We start from the raw sequence: 20,883 nt of genomic DNA on the forward strand, positions 1-20,883 counted from the left end.
AATCTGTGTAAACACATTGTTAAAACAGAAACTTTTTCATATTTTAGTAATACATGTTACAAAATGTAGGATTAAGTGTTAGAGCTTGAACGTGAGTCAGACAATAAAACTGAGAGGTGCGAACGGATTTAAGGTGGGTTGGATTTACGAGTTTTCTCATAGGCTGTGGTAATTCTAGTGTTAATGCATTATCTTTTCACAGAAGGCACTATCCAAAAGCAATTTACAACTATGAAGCAATAACACAATGTACATGTTTGTTTTTTTACAATTGAAGCACAAGAAGATTAAATGTCTCCTTAGGACACACAATAAGCCAGAAGCAAACATTCAAGCAGCAGCAGCAGTCTAATAAATACAACACAATAATTATTAATAAAGTAAAAAAAAAGTCTCCAGTATTCCGTGCCCCTGGTGTCAGGTCTCTGAAAGTGAGGCCACAATACTTTGATTGGCACTGAGTGTGTGACCCTGGTGCTTGTGTTTCAGACCCATGTTGCCCTCCGACTGAGCTGAAAGGCCAGCTGTACATCTGTGGGAGTGAGACAGGCGGCATTCATCATCAAGAACTGCAAGCAGCGGCCACGGTGAAGGAGCCACATCCTCAAGAAAAATGGGCATTTATAATGAGAAAGGGTAAATGGGGGCAGTCTGGTGTCTTGACTTTGTCATATAAAATAGCTCAACCATTACAAGCTTAAAATGGTTATTGTTTTAGAAGGCTAACCAAAGGATCAAATCATAGCTAAGGGGAGGAAAGAATCATCTGTCCACCCCATTGTAACACCAAGACTTTAGTAATTTTCTTAAAATGAATTGGATGTACAGAAGGCTGCTGTAATAGAAATTAATTTAAAAACTGTTAACGCTACCCAAATACTGACAGCTGCATGACATTTAACCAGTTTTTGTTTTACTGTTCATTTTTTTTTTTTGCTCTTCTTGAAGAGAAACAGCTGAAGAATCCAAAAAATGTGTAATGCTACCCAAGGAAAAATCAGAATCTGAAAATGGGCACAGCAGGATTTCCAAGGTTGCCCCGGTCCTGGACGTGGGATTTGCAGGTTACTACTTCTTATCCTTTTTTTTCCAAATGAATTCTTTCATGTGTCTCATTAAATTTAACTCGGTTGCTACAAAGTGATTTTTTTAATGTTTCTGTCTGTACCTATTCATGTAAAATTGTATTTATGTTTGAACTCTTCCTAATAGCAGATGACCATCTGCTTTAGACGTAAAAACTTTTAAAAATTTCCAACAGATTTAGCTGGGATTCATTAACAAGACACTGAATCACAACTTTTTTTGTAACTTTTAAATTGATCAGCATTTTCAGGGTCATGTCTATATAATATAAGCTGATTTCTGTCTGCCTGGCAGCTACAATTAAAGGAAGGTGCTTTTAGGTAAAAGCTACAATTCTGCACTTAGATTTAAATGCTAGACCAATAGTCCATGACTTATTGTGGACTGGGCCCACTAGTTATATTATATAGTTCCCAGTTTATTTTACTGTATATTTGTTTATTTAAATAAATGTCAGTATGCATTATTCTCAATTATATTTATTATAGTCATTCACTCTTCCATTTGTTTTCTAACTTAGCCAGATCAGGGTCTTGGGAGTCAGAGGCTGGCTGTAAAACAGGAGTCAGTCCTGGCTGGGGTGCCAGTCTTTGCTGGGCCTACACACACATACACACCCATACTCACCCACAATAATACACAGACCAGTCTTTAGGATGTGCAAGGAAATGTAGGAAAAAGTCTGGACTGGACAGCATACTGTGCATTCAGAAAGTATTCAGACCCCTTCATTTTCATGCAGCACTCCGTTCCCCAGAATGGTGGAAATATCACATAGATGTAAGTATTCAGACCCTTTATTTAATTGAAGCCCCTTTGACAGTGATTCCAGCCTGGAGTCTTCTTGGCTATGATGCGACAAGCTTCACACACCTGGGTCTGGGAATTTTCTGCCATTCTTCCTTGTAGATCCTCTCAAGCTCTGTCAGGGTGGATGGAGACCATCAGTGGACAGCTAGTTTTAGGTCTCTCCAGAGATGTTCAATTGGCTGGACAACTGAAGGACATTCCTAGAGTTGTCCCTAAGCAACTCCTGTGTGGTCTTTGCTTTGTGCTTAGTGAGTGAGTCTGCACTGTGATAGCCCAGTGCCACAACCAGATTGGCTTCCTGTGCCAGTCTCTCTGATTCTAACTGGCAAAGAAGGATAGAAAATGGAGGGGTTAAATGATGAACATTGCACTGTTATTATTAGTTAAGAAAAAAAAAAGTTCACTTTATACATATATTTGAGACAGCATTCTATTTTGGAGAATATGAGACATTCAGATAAATAAAAAAAACACCTTAAAAACAAAAGGGACTAATAAATGGGACCCAGACCTGACACTATTATTGCTTGGCTGTGCGTGGGCTCTCATGAGATTTTTCAACAAGTTTTCGCACATACAGTAGCTTTCTGAGGGGGTGTACATTAAATTAAAAACCTTTTAACAGGAATATACTGATTCCTATTGATGAACGCTGACATTTCTTTCCTTTCTCAGTGACAAAAAATACATATGTAAGCCTCTCTTTGAAGTATTTTATTTTTAGAATGTATTTTTCTAATAGCAAGCTTATAGGTTTGCTTTGCAAAGGGAATCCTTCTCCCTGTGGTATTAGCAGGAAGGAGGCACAGTGACTGTCCTTATAATCTTTGTAATCATAAAAACTAAAGGGTTTTAAAGTGTTTTAACCTCAAAGACATGCCCGTAACGCTTCTCGAGGGACATCCACACCCTGCAGTTTGCTAGCAGCAGACTCTAGTGAACCATAAACAGGACTCACCCTAACACTCAGCTCTCTTGCGTTTATTTGTCTTTCTTTTTGAAATCTCTGCTTATCCGGATTCTCCTTACCCTGAATGACTTTGTGGCAGGGCAATTAACAGGCCATTGAGAGTAATTTAACCCTGCATTACACTGCCTAATGGCAGCTGCCCACCCTGGCACCATTTTCATTCTCTTCTTATTGCATCAATTTAATTGGGCGGTGCACAGTAAGTGGATATTTGAACTAAATGATGATCATTAAATCACATACTCAGTTTGTGTAAGTCAAATGGCACCATTTCCTACGGAGTTTGCAGTTTTTTATGCTGATGGCTTCTAACCATACTGCCATTAAAAAGATATTACAGATTTGCACCCTGAAAGTGACTGACCCCATAAGATTTGATAGCCCATTCCTTGTGTTCTGTCGTGAACGTTTTAGCTCCATATGTGGAGAAGTCAAGCCTAAGACTCAAAATAATATATCACAGAACACATACTGTACACTATAATGACCAACAGGATGTTTGTTGTTGGGCAGAGAAATTTTTTACAGAGTGTAATCACCCCGATCCCCCCGAATTACTTGAAGGCCAACATGCACCGTCAGCACAAAGCCTCTTGTCCGGAACAAATGCTCTAAGAAATGCCGTTGCAATAATGTAGCTCATAATCACTCTTCAAGTTGGCTACTAAATGGATGAGATGGATGGGATTTATTCAGTAACTCGACATATTTATAAGAGAAAATATATCCGTCCATTTTCTATGCCTAGTCTTTCCCTTATTGTAGTTTCTCTGAGGAGTTGTATTTGGCATCCCAATCAGCTATTTATGGTTTCCAACCTTCTTAAAGTCTACTGATGTTCAAACACATGTGTCAGACACCACATTTTAAAGCGAAGAGTCTGCTTACACATCAAGGGCAAGAACAGGCTATGGGGCCAAAGGAAATGAATGTGAAGTATGTGGGGATCATACAATCTGTCTGAGTTTGGCATGTTAAATATGCTCAGGGCTTTCATGCCTTGGAGAAAGAATGAAAGACAAGAGCACGAGGAAGGGAAAGTGCATAGTCCCAAACATGGGTGTACAAGTATTTCACTCACATTGTCAGGGAGTGGGGAGGAGGGTTAATGTAACCTCTTAAACTACATCAAGCTTCACCTTACCACACCTCTCAATTGGATTAAGAAGATTAGCAAATGTTATGTTGTTATGGTATACGACAATAAACCAAATAAAACTTTGCCTGTCCATTTATTTTCTGAACTTGCTTTATCCCTTCCAGAGATACAATAAGGAAAGGCCTGAAACCCACCCTGATTGGTATGCCAGTACATTACAGGGCTCACTTGCTCACACACCCACAGTAAGACATCTTAATGCCTTTAGTTACCCTAATTCCTAGTGGCAAGTGAATAGAGACCTTGGAGCACCCCTCACTAACAGACACAGCATCAAAACTCCATTGTCATGGTCTGACTAGAGCTCTGCCCCCTGCTCTACTTGACTCAGTTTTTTCTTTTTTTGTTTAAGCTGTAGCTCCGCCCCCATCTCTACCTTTTTCCTTTTCTTAGTCTTTGGTTTCAGCTGGAGCTCCACCCCTGGCTCTGTGTTCTTCACTTTTCTGGCTGTCTACTTCTTTTAATTGTTAATTGTTTTCCCTTTTGTCAAAAAACAGACCAACCAAACCCACTAGCAAAAGCTCAGCGTTAGAATCAATTTGAATCAAAAATGCACTGGAGGTACTCAGACATCAAGAAATCAAAACTGACATGTGAAAATAAATTGTTTAAAAATTAAGTAATGAGGTGAACATTAGTACAAGAAGTTTAGTTAAAACCATAAAAAACAGATTCCTCTTTTATGTGCTGCAGTTAACTTTTGAACTAAGATGTTTTACTACTCAAGTATCATGCTTTAAAGTAATGCGTTAATCATTTAAACATTGATTTGTGTTTTTAAAAAATAGTTAAGTGTGAAACTGCTGATAAATAGTATTAGGCTATATCCATATTACAACACTTTTATTTAAAAACACATTATTCTCCATTTTTTGCCTTCTGTCCACACAACTCAAGCATTTTTAATCCCCGAAAATGGAGACTTCTAAAAATGGTCTCCAAATCTGTATACCTTTACAAACGTTGGCTCAGTGTTGCAATGTGGTTGGGATAAAAATGTAAAAACGCAGGCTCTAAAAGTGCTTTGATAGGCTGGTGCTTATTACATGGCCCTTTCGTTATTGGATCCTGCTCTTTCCCTGACTGGTTACCCTTCTTATTCCAACCTGGCTGAGACAGAGGGCAGTTTCTATGGCGTTTGTTGTGTTGTTTACCTGTATGCATCTGAATTGTGCTTTGTACAGTTTGAATGCTGCATAGATGCACAAAAGGCAAGTCATTTACCAGTCGTTACAGTTTTGCATTAAATCCCATGACCAGTGGTATTACCTCCCCTTCAAGGATTTTCCATCAAAACGCACTTGTCAATTTTAGGTGAATGTCTACATCATATTAGTTTTCAAACATTTTAGTGTTGACAGAGACTTTCGTAGATGGTGTAAAAACACTAGTATGGACAGAGGTAGTTTTCATTTAAAAAACTTAGTGGTGTGGACATACCCATAGATGGGAAATATCAATTATATAAAGAAATGTATATTTTAATTATATGTGTTAGAGGTTATTAATAATAAAAAGAAAAATATAAGTACTACGCCACTGCATAATGGTACATCCTTTAGATAGATAGATAGATAGATAGATAGATAGATAGATAGATAGATAGATAGATAGATAATATGAAAGGTGCTATATAATAGATAGATAGATAGATAGATAGATAGATAGATAGATAGATAGATAGATAGATAGATAGATAGATAGATAGATACTTTATTAATCCTAAGGGGAAATTCACATACTCCAGCAGCTTTATAGGAAAAAGGTAATAAGAGTGTACAAAAATAACACATGAACACAAGCAGGAGTTCCTTAACACTTTTCTTAGAACCTGCTAAATATAAACCCAGTAAAATTTGACTTAGACATATTGAAGACTTAAAGGAAACTCTCAATCTGTGTGATCACTGCCAAATTACTTTAAGATTGTTACATTCTTTTTACTTATACCTTACTTTAAAGTATTCTATTAGGTATCATCTGCATTTAACCTTTCATTATTATATCTTGTTTTTTGCTTTAATGAATATGACAAAAGCTTTTAATATTTTTTTATTCTAGATTTTCATATGCCCTGCAGTGGGCTGGCACCCTGCCTGGGGTTTGTTTCCTGCCTTGTGCCCTGTTTTGTCTGGGATTGGCTCCAGCAGACCCCCATGACCCTGTAGTTAGGATATAGCAGGTTGGATAATGGATGGATGGATTTTACATGTTTTTGGTCACAGAGGTTAAGGTTTTGGGGGTGCATACCTAGGGGTTTCTTTGAATGTTAAAGCAGGCTCAGGAGTATGAAATATGGGACTACAGGAGGTTAAGCCCTATGATATATTAACCAAACCTGCCAAAGTCCCATTACCAGGTGCTAGGACCATACGTCTGGATCTGCCAGGTGACCCTTAAGACCCCTAACATCATCATTGACTCCAGATCTCTCACCGTATAGCCTGGGAAAGAGAGACAAATAACCTATATGTCCCCAAAGGGATGGCTTTTGACACTTTTCCCTGTAGGAATTAAGCACAAAAGGGTTTGACCTTCAAATACCATGAATTACTCAGGTGTTCTGCTGATTATGGTAGCCACCAAAGGTCTAATAAAAAGTCTGGCAATGGCACAGTTCTTTTCTCAGGTATTGTGTGAGTCTGTCTCCTTTCTTGCTGCTTCTAGCTTTCTCATTGTTCCTCTGGATTTGTATTTTGTATTTTCTTTTTTTCATGGTTTATAATTTTGGATTTGAATCTCTCTAGATTTACTTGCTATTATGCCCACAGCTCTAACCTGAGACATCTCTACTCTTTTATGAGTTATGAGAATTGGAAAGGCAGCAAACATTTTGACAAATCCTCAGGATTTAAGATGTAAATCGAGGGTGTGACCACAAGGGGGTGCAACTGAGCCCCAAACCGCAGACACAATGTTACCCAACCCAATTTTATTTTCACCAACACTTTTTTAAGATAAACACCACCCAAATACTCCAAAGAAACAGATTTTCCTCCTCTTTCCACCTGCAGTTCAGTGTTGTCTCCCGACTTTGACTCCCTGTTGTGCGGTGGCAGGCTCCTTTTAAGCTTGACTTTGAAATGTTTCTGGTGCCAGTATCTCTTCTTGGTAACAACTCCCTAACAACTCCCTCTAAAAGCACCCAGGGACCCAGATAGTGTTGCAATTCCCATATACTCCTGCAGTTATACAAATTGGGACTTCATGGGTGGACCACTGCCATCTGTGGTATGGGGGATGGAACTCCTCCTGGCTACTGGTTTCCACTGATCCATCACTTATATGACATCAGCGGGGCAAAAAGCCGTTTCCTCGTCCATCAAGCATGCTTCTCTGTCCTTCCACTCTGGCCTTCTGTCTTGGCAAGAAATTATCCTCCACTCCGGTCAGGATACCTGTTTTCCCTCTCAGGCACTTACAAGGCACAGACAAGATTCATAACCAGGAAGTCAGCAACATGATCATCAAAACCAAAACAAAACACTACATTAAAGTCAAAAAGTTATAGAACAAAACTTGTTCTAACCTAAGAAAGGTCTCACAAAAATAAACGTTTCCTTTTTCTCCACAAAATCGGATAAATAGTAAATGCTTTACACCCATGACCCTGTGACCCGGTAACTACTATAGCAGCATGGCAACAACTGCATCATAAAAATGGCAGTGTCCATGATAAAAAAAAATTGGCATTGCACAAAAATACTTTCAGGATGCAAACTAAGGTCAAACAAAGAATCCTTTGGTTAAAAAAACTAACTATGAGTAATTATTTTCAAAAAATGCAGCAGAAAAGGCTGGCTAATAAAAATAATTCTGTTTTAATGATGTAATGATGGGAGTGTTTTTTTTCTGGAAAAGTAATAGGAATTCACCCACCCAAGCCTGCACCAGTATGGCTTTGACCAGACAGAACATTTCTAAGAGTCGGAATTGGGGTAGCAGCAGCACTGCTGTGCTTATCAGAACAGGGGCCGCACACTTTAAAGACTTATGTAGTTTTCTACCACTGCTCACTTCTCTAGTTGTTGTTTTTGTTTTTTAATGAAACAATGCCAGTTTAGTTTTCAGCTGCTACTGTTTTAAAGTGTCTTCTTTCATCTGAGCCACACCGCTGTGTTTTTATTATTATTTGAGGTGAGCGATGACATACTTCTATAAAGTTGAATTGTAACATAACTCAATGGTTAGGTTTTGAGGCCTTGAGTTTGCTCAAATTATGAAAAACTGAGTGTAGCTTTTTTGGGTGAGCAAAAGCACATTTAAGGAATCCAAGGGGTGCTGGTTACAGAAAAGGTTAGCTATAAAGGTAGAACCACTCTGTTAATGATAGATAGATAGATAGATAGATAGATAGATAGATAGATAGATAGATAGATAGATATGAAGGCTACTATATAACAGATAGATAGATAGATAGATAGATAGATAGATAGATAGATAGATAGATAGATAGATAGATAGATAGATAGATAGATAGATAGATAGATAGATAGATAGATAGATAGAAAAGTATTCACAGCGCATCACTTTTTCCACATTTTGTTATGTTACAGCCTTATTCCAAAATGGATTAAATTCATTTTTTTCCTCAGAATTCTACACACAACACCCCATAAGGACAATGGACTAAGGCCCTTCTCCCCCAATCGCTCAGTTTAGATGGCCGGCCAGCTCTAGGAAGAGTCCTGGTGGTTTCGAACTTCTTCCACTTACGGATGATGGAGGCCACTGTGCTCATTGGGACCTTCAAAGCAGCAGAAATTTTTCTGTAACCTTCCCCGGATTTGTGCCTCGAGACAATCCTGTCTCGGAGGTCTACAGACAATTCCTTTGACTTCATTTTTGGTTTGTGCTCTGACATGAACTGTCAACTGTAGATCCTTCTATAGACAGGTGTGTGCCTTTCCAAATCATGTCCAATCAACTGAATTTACCACAGGTGGACTCCAATTAAGCTGCAGAAACATCTCAAGGATGATCAGGGGAAACAGGATGCACCTGAGCTCAATTTGGAGCTTCATGGCAAAGGCTGTGAATACTTATGTACATGTGCTTTCTCAATTTTTTATTTTGAATAAATTTGCAAAAATCTCAAGTAAACTTTTTTCATGTTGTCATTATGGGGTGTTGTGTGTAGAATTCTGAGGAAAAACATGAATTTAATCCATTTTGGAATAAGGTTGTTACATAACAAAATGTGGAAAAAGTGATGCGCTGTGAATACTTTCCGGATGCACTGTAGATAGATAGATAGATAGATAGATAGATAGATAGATAGATAGATAGATAGATAGATAGATAGATAGATAGATAGTGTGACACCTGGCCAGGACACCCCTTCACCACATCTGCCAGGGGGACAAGGGTGGAAAGCCCATTATCTCCCCCTGGACGCTAGATGGCAGCATCCCTGGGTTGCAGTGGTGCCTCGGACTCCCCCAGGGCTTCATGGCTAGCAACCACTACCCAGCTGAGTCGGGAGGAAGGAGGACAAAGTTGTGGAGGAGTGGTGGTGGAAGAAGAGAGTGTTTTGTGGTGTGGTTTCAGTGCTTGCGACTGTGTTGTGGCTGGAGGGATTACAGGGATTACAGGATGTGCCCTCCAGCTGAAGAAAAATAAAAAGTCTTTCATTTTATACATGCCTCCGTGTCCATCTGTGTCGGGTCAGGTGCTTATATAGCATCTTTTTCTTAAGATAGATAGATAGATAGATAGATAGATAGATAGATAGATAGATAGATAGATAGATAGATAGATAGATAGATAGATAGATAGATAGATAGATAGATAGATAGATAGATAGATAGATAGATAGATAGATAGATAGATATGCAAGGGAATTTATAATAAACAGATAGGTAGCTGTGTAAGGTACTTTATAATAGAGAAATATGTAAGGCAATTTATAATAAATAATACTGTAGTGTGGCCTGTAATCCCCAAAACCCGGGATACAATTACACCACAACAGAGTCAGTACAAATGAACATTTTATTTTAATGAAATAACTAAGCAGGCTCCTTTTTCCAGAATTCACAACACTGTAAAACACTTTCTTGACTTTTCTCTTTCTTTTTCTTTTTCTCTGCCCCCACTTTTCCCAGGCAAACTTTGTGTCCTTCTTCCACTCCTGACTCTGACTCAGACTGAGGTGAGGTGGTCCCTTTTATGCTGGATACAGCATTACATGGTGGAATTGCTTCCAGGACAGGTTGAAGTGTCTCAAAGCAGGGAGACCTCCTCCTGGCAGCTCCCTGCCACTCACAGCACCCAGCAGGACTGCCCAACCGGGACTGCTATTCCTAGGTTGCCCCACAGGTGTGCAAATGGGTGCTCCAGTAAAGGGATGCTGCCCACTAGCATCTTGAGGGTATGTAGCCCTGATAAGAAATATCCCTACTGTCCTTGCACTTCACTGTCCCACCAGGAAAAAGATGCACCAGTCATCATTATCGGGATGTGCATCTCTCTAGAGTCTCCATCCACTATATGGGCCTTCCAGCCAGGCAATGATCCCTTCATCCCTTTCAGGGAGACCATTTATCCATTACAATGAGTAGATAGGAAGATAGATAGATATGTAAGGCACTATATAATAGAAAGACAGATAAGAGAGTCACTGTATAATAGACAGATGCTTTATTTGTCCCAAGGGGACATTTATCAGTTTAGTGTTTTGGCCTCTGCCTTGTATCTGATGAGTTATGAAGCAGCTGAACTAACCACCAGTACACATTCAATTGGGAAGCAAGGAAAAAGAATACAAAAACTGCAGAGAGCTGTGCTCACCTAATAACAATGTGCAAATGACGACAGCAAAATAACTGAATAAAAAAGATTCCAGCCAACATTTCTCTTGCTATTGCTATGCTAATTACGTCAAGTTGAGTTTTTTTTATCTCATCAATTGTTCCATTTTGCAGTTGGAGGGTGGACTGCAAGTGACCCCATTTCCCAGGTGGAGAGGTACGACACTCAGACACATGAATGGAGGCGTGTTACATCGATGCCTAAACCCTGCCATGATTTTGGCACAGGTGTACTGGATGGCCAGGTCTACACAGTTGGAGGGCATGATGGGACATCTTACCTCAGCTCTGTAGAAAGGTACTGCAAGATTTTCCTTGTTTTCTTTTATTGTATCTTTTCAGTAGTGAATCCTGTGTTTCTTTATTTCGGTGTGTTGGATGCTTATTTGTTCTTGAAGTGTTGAGTGCATTCTGTACTGTCAACTGCACTCTTAGATTATCTACAACCAGTTTCATCAGGAACCTTACAATGTATGTATATTTCATAGCAACATCATCACTTTTTTTTGTTCTTTATTTCGCCTAATTTAATTTCTCGTATTAGGAATTTGTTAGTTTTCGCATACCCCTTGGGGTCAGAGCGCAGGGTCAGCCATTGTGAAGGTTAAGGGCCTTGCTCAAGGGCCCAGCAGAGTAGGATCTCTTTTGGCAGTGATGGGGATTCAAAACTGGTCTCCTTTGGGATACCAGCACAGATCCTTAGCCTCAGAGCCACCACTCTGCCCATTATCCAAAGCAAATGGCATGTTTGTTGTAATATGCCTATATTGTCATGCATTTCTCAAATCCTCAGACTTCTGATGCTAATTGGAGGCCATTTCCTACCATGTCTCTGTCATGCCATGTCTGGTGAAAGGCAATGTCAGAGTATCCCATCACCGGCTATAGTACTACAAAGTCTGTCAAACTTGAAATGCCTGATATTTGAAACAAATGTTGGTGAAGACCAAATAAACTGAAGTTTACCTTGGCCTTGATGTAGTTAGTCATCAGTGAGCTAAGCAAGTAAATGGAAATGTAAGTTATATGGTGTGAAAAGACAAACCAAGGTGAAAATCAGGACATGTCATTTTCTAACCCACTTAATCCAGACCACAGTTGTAGGGGGTGCTGGAGCCTATCACAGCTACCACAGGGCGCAAGGCAGGAACAAACTCTGGACAGGGCACCAGTCCATCTCCAGCAAACACACTCACACGGGACAATTTAGTTTTGCCAGTTCACCTGACCACCGTGATTTTGGACAGTGGGAGTAAACCCACACAGTCACAGGGAGAACATACAACCACCACGTAGAGAGCATGCGAACCGTAGTCTCCTCACTGCAATGCAGCAGCACTACCACTGCACCACCATGCCGCCCAAGGTGAAGGTTAAGATTAATATTACACTAATATCAGCTTTGTAAGGAAAGAAAACAAAAGTAGGGAATTGAAATGCCTGCCATTACTATACTGTCTATCCAAAGGAAATTGGGTTAAATCAGAATAAATTATTTAAAACTGCCTCTCAATTATAAAGACAGAAGCTGAGATTTAAAAAAAACAGCACCTAATGGATTTCAATCATTATCTCTAATCCATCCATCCATTATCCAACCCGCTATATCCTAACTACAGGGTCACGGCGGTCTGCCGGAGCCAATCCCAGCCAACACAGGGAGCAAGGCAGGAAACAAACCCTGGGCAGGGCACCAGCCCACCGCAGGGCACGTACACACACACACACACACACCAAGCACACACTAGGGACAATTTAGAATCACCAATGCTGATATAACTATAAAACTTTAAAATTAAAAATGAGAAAAGAAACATTGAAAAGTGGAGGCCGAATATTTTATTCAAGGGAATTATACTGTACAAAGAGTTTCAAGGGGTTATGTATGTATGGGGGGATAATGGATGACTTGATTCAAGGAGGGGAAGTGACGCTAGGCTGGACTGAGCAGACTCTTCTATCTTCATCAACAGTTTAATTCCCAGGTGCTCCTAGGCAGGATGAGCAATTGAATCCCTTCAGTGTGTCCTGAATCGTATGGCTTTAGGCATTATAATTTAAGGTTGTGTGTGCTTTGTGGCCTGTTCAGTGTTTTAATTGTCAGAGGTTTGCACGCATGACTGTAATTTGTAGGAGTTAAAAACAGTGTGAAAGATGAGGAGGAGAAATTTAAATGTGGAAATAAGAGATAGGGGTGGACACTAAATGTACTGTAATTGTGGAGGGAATCATGCTGAGGGATATGGTGGCTGGGAAAAATATAAGAATAAAAGGAATTTGGAGCGCAAGAGGTGGTATCATTTACCTTCTGTAGAAGATCTATACAGTATGAAGAAGAAAATACTGTAAAGACACGGTAGGAGTTAAAAGAAATTCAAATGTATTGATACAGGGCACTGGTCAAAGAATCAAGGGGCTTTCGCTAGTATGTACTATTATAAAAGATAATCATGAAATGTATTAACGGGAATGGCAGACAGCTACTATTGAATAAAAATTAAGAAAACTAGAGAGTCATAAAAGAATGGAGGAGACGTCAGCAGGCATCTGTTATCACACTTACAGACTTTGCAAATGGAGCCACAAACAACCTTTAATTTGTATAGTGCCTTTCTATAATATAAAACCATTTTAAAGCACTTTACAAATACTGGCACATTATACAGCTATTTAAGTGTATTTTTCTGTTTTTACTATTGGAGCACAGGAAGTTTTAAGTGACACAAAGTGAGTCAGAATCCAACTGTCAGTCTTGGGGTTCAATTGCAGTTATTTAGCCACTTAAACCACAGCTGCCCCCCAAAAATTAAAGTCACTTTTTAGGCAGATTACATAGATTATAGGCATAAACATTTCAAAATAGTATCAATAGATAATAAATAAAATGTAATTGGGCTAAGACTGTACAGAGGTGCAGTGATCAGTATTGCTGCTTGCCTGCTCCAGAGACCTAAGCTCGATGTATGGCTCATTTCATCTTTATGAGAAGTTTGCACGTCCCTCCTTTGTCTATACTTGATTTGTCTCCAGGTATTCTGTAGTTCTGTCAGATTCAAACTTGTGCATGTTAGGATAATAGAGAACCTAAACTGCATTGGTATCAAAGTGTGAACAGCCTTCTGCATAAACTAGCTTCAACTCTCCATGACTTTCAATTGGACTAAGTGAGTTAAAGTGAATGAATGTTTAGGAGTGGATATAAATAAACTAGCTTATTGCTGTTTTATAATAATACTAGCCAAAGTCCGCCGTAGCATACGGCGGTGTTAGAATAGGAAAGGAAAACGGTAAGAAAGGAATTCAGTATAACAAAAGCTTAGGAAACCACCGTCACGGTATAACGAAATTAGCAAGGCGCAAAACCAATGCCGGTGGTCGAGAGAATACCTTCCAGTAGCAGGCTACGGAAAACATGGACATACGAGATAGACGCCGCATTCACTGTGTTGCCCAGTCGACACGATAAGTCAGCGCATCCGCCCTATTACGAGTGACAAAAGTGCCATTTAAACTAATAAAGGTAGACGTGGAAACCGGGTTTTCTGATGAAAAAACAATAACGTTTTAAACAGTATCGTTTACATACAACAGATTTTGGCAAATCGTTTACATGCAATTATTTATATCTATTTATACACTAAATACGTGCGTATCCCATGGTCTTAGAGTTGGTGGATGGGGCTCTGTGAGTTGGTGGGCGTGGCTCTCTGTCTTGCATGCGCTCTCTGTCTTGCTTGCCCTTAGTTAGAGTTGGTGGGCGGGGCTCTATGAGTTGGCGATCATGGCTCTCTGTCTTGCGTGCAGTGTAAAGTCAACGTGGCTCAGAGGTGCGTGTGGACTTTTGCACAGACGAAAGCGACTGAGGCTGTGTTTGGTGAGTTGTTGCGTGCCTCGAGAGCAACACTGAACTCGGGAGGACGGTTACATTTGGTGTGCGTGGCTCTGTCGTGCATATCCCATGATACGGTAGGAGGGTTAGAGTTGGCGGGCGGGGCTTTGTCGAGCGTATCCCATGGTCTTAGAGTTGGCAGGCGGGGCTCTGTTTTGCTTGCTCTCAGTGTCTTGCGTGCGCTAAGTGAATTATATATAGAGATTTTATTATAAGCTCCCTGATACTGTAGATAGGCTGTTTCTGTCTGGAGCCTAATGCTTGTCCTTAAGCAGCCACATGCACTCTAAACAGAGGAGGCAGAGGATGGTAGGTGAATACCGGAGAAAAAAGTAAAAAAGCACTTAGCATAGCTTTTAATGCTAATGTAACTTCTTGATTTGCTACTAATTAAAATTAAAGTTTTGCATTACTTAATGATTCTATTTGCTATAAAGTACAACAGCAACAACAATAATAATAATAATAATAAAATAAAGTGCTACCTGATGGCTAATTAGATGATGTGGCATCATCTAACTGCTTGTATACAACATCCTCACATCTAACTTGGGTTATGATATTTCTAAATAACACAAGTATGAACTTTAAAAAAACAGTCATGATGTATGACTGCATTGCACATTTATTATAAAAAGCTAAAATGTTATACCTTGAGATTTTTATAGTGTGAGTGGCAGTTTTTCTCTTCTTTAGTTTTTTCCCCTTTATGCCTGTTCCTTTAATTCATGCCTTTACATTGACTTGGCGTTAGTAAATAGGGAAATCAGGCTGAGTGTGCAGTGTGATGGACGCACTCCCCGTCCACGGTTTGTTCCTGCTTTGCCCCCTTTGCTGCTCCATTCTACCCTGAATTGGATAAGCTGTTTAAAAAAATCAATGGGTAGAAAAACTCTGGGGTGCTTTGTTAAGTTGATTTGTAAAAACACTGGAAAATAATGAGCCTGTGGCCCTCTGGATCAATCAAGTGAATTATACCTTTTAAAAATGGGAAGACTATTTCTTAAATAGCTTTAGATTTTATAAATGATTAATAGACTTTGCTTTTCACATTTAAAGAAAAAGTATATTTGTAGAAATGAATCATCACTTAAACTAGAAATAAAAATCGGGGAAAAATATTTTAAAAATGTTCGGCTTTCATGGAGTCAAGGCCTAATTTCCTAATAGACTGAGGGATGTCTATTTTGTAGTCGGAAAAAAAAAGAAAAAGGAAAAAAATACTATAAATGATCTATTTAGACCTCTATGCATTAATATATTACAAATGTTTTAATGAATAATTTAACATGAAACTAATATAAAATATGGGAAATGCACTAAGGTGAAGATGGGTGGGATGGTGTTTTCCTTTTTTTTATAAAGTAACAAATACTGTTTAACTTGTGATATGTGTCACTGTATATCTGCTCTCTGCTGTTTCTTAATACAACAACAACAACAACATTTATTTATATAGCACATTTTCATACAAAAAATGTAGCTCAAAGTGCTTTACATAATGAAGAATAGAAAAATAAAAGACACAGTAAGAAAAGAAAATAAGTCAACATTAATTAACATAGAATAAGAGTAAGGTCCGATGGCCAGGGGGGACAGAAAAAACAAAACAAAAAAAAAAACTCCAGACGGCCGGAGAAAAAAAAATAAAATCTGCAGGGATTCCAGGCCATGAGACCGCCCAGTCCCCTCTGGGCAATCTACCTAACATAAATGAAACAGTCCTCTTTGTATTTATGGTTTTCACGGAAGGATTTGATGATGATGATGATGATCACGTGGACTTCTGGCTTTTAGTCCATCAATGTTGGTGCATCATGATGCTTTGAGTAGGTTGGTGGTGGCGCAGGCCGCCACCACAGAGAAACCGGAAAAAGAAACAGAAGAGAGAGTTGGGGTCAGTACGGATTTTAGAGCCACCATGAATAGTTATTATGATGAATTGAACATACAGAGTATCAGGATTAAGATAAAGTGAAGTTATGAGAAGGCCATGTTAAAGTCATGTGTTTTCAGCAGTGTTTTAAAGTGCTCCACTGTATCAGCCTGGCGAATTCCTATCGGCAGACTATTCCAGATTTTAGGTGCATAGCAGCAGAAGGCCGCCTCACCACTTCTTTTAAGTTTAATAAATTAAACTTAAATAAGTTAATAAATATGTATTGGCTAAAAAGTAACAGGTTTAAAAGTACTTACTGGTAATTTTCTTCTCTATTGGATATTTCCGCTTAACTAATTTATTTAAGATTACATACACAATCTCCATTTTTTTGGGGGTTGCTCTACTGTGCTTATTTTCAGTTCTGTTTGCTATGAAATGATAATTGAAAACATATTTGAAACTGTGGGAAGCTGGATTTGTGTTGACTTAAGTAATAACAATTTCCAAAATGTGAGTCTTAATTAAATGGCACAGTTGTTTGATTTTTTTATTTTGAAATTGATCTCTTCCCATTTTAATTACTTCCTTAATGTGTTGACTGTTGAGCTATAACACTATACAGTATATCATAAAAATATATCACAGTACAATACAAACTAAATTAAATGAATATCAGGCATAGGGAAAAAGTAGTACACAGTATAATATTTTATTTAACTTTATTGAGATTGAACAACTAGCTGGTGATGGCCATGTCACATTAGGTGACTTTTGCAGTGATTTTTAGTTGTAGCCATCATTACATAATCTTAGCCGTTCAGAGTCAGGCCAGTTGTACTGTGACTGACTTACTCCCAGTAGTCCGCGAGGTTTTATTCTGTTTAGTCGTAGGGATGGCTTCTGTGTGTACAACACATATAATGCAGGACATCACAGAACAAAGAAAGCCTCATGTGTCTGATGTCTTGTGTTTTAAAAACCACAAACGAACGGGAAAAAGGGACGAGCAGAACAATGTTGGAAGGTCAACATTTACTTTTGACATGCCCAGTGAATCCCAGTCATGTAAACTGACATATGAGATCAGCACCTGCAGTCGGCAAATCAGACATCCCCTTCAACTAGAAGTCAAGCATTGTGACATCAGCTTAAGAGACTCTCAGGATCTGTTGTTGTTGATCTATTCTATGCTTTGCTGCTTACTCTAAAACTTTCCTTGTCAAAGAGTCAGATACTCTGTCTGGTTTTTTTTCTTTTTAAGAGTGTTTTTCTTTCACCTCCAATGAGGCACCTTGTTCTGTTCATTATGGAATGTTTTTGTGCAAAACACATTCTGTTAGATTTTAAATAATTACATGGAAACCAAAAATTAATTTTGTATTAAATAGTCAATTTCCCCTATTTAATTAGCATTCCCATTAATTAGCATAAAAGGAGACAAGCTTAATAAGTTATTGAAACAACTTGTTCACTGCTCACAAATGCTTTGGAGCAGGCAAATAAGAAAACAAAGGTGTAATAGACACAATTATGGAGATTGGCATGTTATTCAAGACCACCTCTTGTTGTTGGCCTCATTTTTTACTGACTTTGTTATTTAATGAATGGCACTTCTGTGCAGTTTTAAGCATCTACAAGTGAAGTGTGGCTGTGAGCCTGTTGTGTTCTGTATCCATTAATGGGTACGGTGCGGTTAGATGACCTGTGGTCATTGGGTAATTTAAGCTTCCTTTTCCTTTATTATTATGGTGTTTACATTTTCACTGATTACATTTTCTTTTTCTGTTCTGGTACATTTAGCTAATGCATTTTAACCACCAGGTTCTGGACTTGAGGAAGGGGATAGAGTTCCCAAAATGTGGGCTCTGTGTTTTCGGCTTTCTGTGCGATTTCCTTCTTTGACATCATCCTCTAGTTGTGACTCATTTTTGTGGACTCCTGTTTTACAATTTTCTTCAAGCTTTGTTAAATGTGAATGACATGCCTATTTTTGTTGTCTTTGATATCAACTCGTATGTCTGATTTGTCACTATTTGTATTTTCAGTTGTTTTATACTCGGGGTCGTCTGAATGTGTTCAGCTTTAAATCACAAGTGTTTTCAAGACCTTGTTTATTTAACAATATTTTAATCAAAACACATGCGTTTGGGACATTGTAAGCATACAAGTGGATGACTTAACATATGGATTATACTGTACAACATCCATCCATCCATTACCCGCTACATCCTAACTACAGGGTCACGGGATTATACAACATGAGTAACGATTTTTTTATGAATGTTTGGGTATTGTTTCAGCCACAATAAACTTTTGTTCCAGCAGAAACTTTTATCACGATTCAGCACCAATAGATGACATTCTCGGTCATCACTGTAAACTACATGGGGTAATTAACACATAGAAAATATCATTTTGGGTGGAATATTTCATTTCATGTACATTAGGTGTATTCATCCATCTATCCATTTTCTAAACGTGCTTATTCAGATCTGGAGATCACAGGGAGGCTGGAGTCTATCCCAGGAACCATCAGGTGCAAGGCAGGAATGATCTCACGGACAGAAAAACAGCTCATCACAGGGTGAACATACAAACGTATACAGAGCAGGGGCCAATTTACCATTACCAGTCCACCTTACCTGCGTGTCTTTGAACTGTTGAATGAAACCAGAGCACTCAGAGCAAACCCACATACAGTAGATGTCACGGGGAGAAGACGCAAACTCCATGCAGAGAACAACCAGGGTTTGAACTTCAGTCTCCTTGTTGCAATTGTGCCACCGTGCTACCCATAAGTACTGATATGTAGTTAAATGTAATAGATATTTGCTTATTTTCTTTTGCTGTGATTTGAACATCTCACATTCCCATCTCTGTAATTGCACTAGGTCTGTTTTCCTTAGCACTTGAGCATTGATGATTAGATGTTTGTAGGTTTTACTATATTTTGATCAGGGCTGTTAGTTGACTGCCTCTTAGATGTCAACTAATGAAGTATGCTTGGAAAACTCTATACAGTATATACGGTACTTAATACAAAATTAAGTACCGTACATACTTGCGTATAAGTTGGGTTTAAAAATGTGACACTTAAATTTCTTATTTACATCTTCTTTCCTCCTCCAATCTCACACCAGTTTCTCAGACGCATCGAATTTCGTTGCAGCAGCGCAGTCACCAATTTCTTTTGCCACGTCAACGACTTTTAATTTAAAACCAGTTTCATATCTTCTTCTGATCGAACGCTCCATCGTAGATAAGGGATACTCTTACGATAAAGGTGTATGAGGATGTGAGATACAAAAAACACAAAACAGTGCAAATGTCGCTTCGGAATAGTTTGGGTATTACCGTGTGGTCACATAGGCACAATACATAAAAAAAAGGCTGTGTGCTCCGAGGTTACTCTCTCAGGTGGGCGTCAGCATATCAAAATCTCTTGGACCAATACTGTGAGTTTTCCACATTCGACTTATATGACCGAAATTATAAAATACCAGAAATTATACGGTAAAGTCGAGCCCCGACTTATCTTCAGGAGAACTTATCCGCGAGTATATAAGGTATATGATAAAAGGAAATACAGTGGGCCACGGATTTCAGTTTCTGATTATTAAATTTGCAAACCTTTTTGAAAACGTTTTCGTGTTGTCATAATGGATCATTGAGTGTAGAATGATGGGGGAAAATGGCAAATTTATCAATTTTAAACTAAATCTACAACACAACAAAGTGTGCAGATAGAGATGGGGTCTAGATGCTTTTGGAACCCACTGTCCTAGTCTTATTAGTTGTAGTATTGCAGTATTGACACATGTACAGAGTACCGTAACATTCCTACTGCTTCTCTGACATACATGTAACATATCACAACCCTTCAGCTCTCTGAGAAATGATCATGTATTCAAATACAAAAGAAGATAGATATAGCTTATGCCTTACTAGTCATATGTCTACTTATGTTCAGTTGTGTTTCCATTACCTGAATCCTCGTGTCTAGCCCTTCACCAGGATATTTGAAGAAGGGGATGGCTCACTGGTGCCTGGATTTAAAGAGCTTGTACTCTGCAGCCAGCTGTAATATCTGGCCGGAGATGCTGGAGCCACACGGAAAAAATGTATAAAGCCAAAAAAAAGCAAAAGATTGTTGCCTTCTTTTGCTCACTTATAAAGTAAAACAGTCGGTCTGCTCCTAAATGTTGAATACTGTGACCCTTCAGTGTGAAGATAAAACTAGTCAGGTTCAGAAAGAGGAAGGCTTGTGGAGTCAGG

General features: G+C 38.8%; 1 protein-coding gene across 2 annotated transcripts in view; it reads left to right on the forward strand.

Moving 5' to 3' along the window:
* Positions 1-488: 488 nt before the first annotated feature.
* The window catches only part of LOC120535181 (kelch-like protein 20), a 38,288-nt gene continuing 17,893 nt past the window's right edge, over positions 489-20,883 (forward strand). Inside the window, exons 1-3 of one of the 2 annotated variants that reach the window (XM_039762837.1) lie at positions 489-636; positions 949-1,064; positions 10,952-11,135. In XM_039762837.1, coding sequence (XP_039618771.1) covers positions 614-636; positions 949-1,064; positions 10,952-11,135 — 323 coding nt within the window. In that variant the 5' untranslated portion in view covers positions 489-613. The remainder of the gene's footprint in view (positions 637-948; positions 1,065-10,951; positions 11,136-20,883) is intronic. The other variant, XM_039762838.1, reaches the window with a different exon arrangement.

Source organism: Polypterus senegalus, chromosome 9, assembly GCF_016835505.1.
Source record: "Polypterus senegalus isolate Bchr_013 chromosome 9, ASM1683550v1, whole genome shotgun sequence".
NCBI classification, from domain to species: Eukaryota; Metazoa; Chordata; class Cladistia; order Polypteriformes; family Polypteridae; genus Polypterus; species Polypterus senegalus.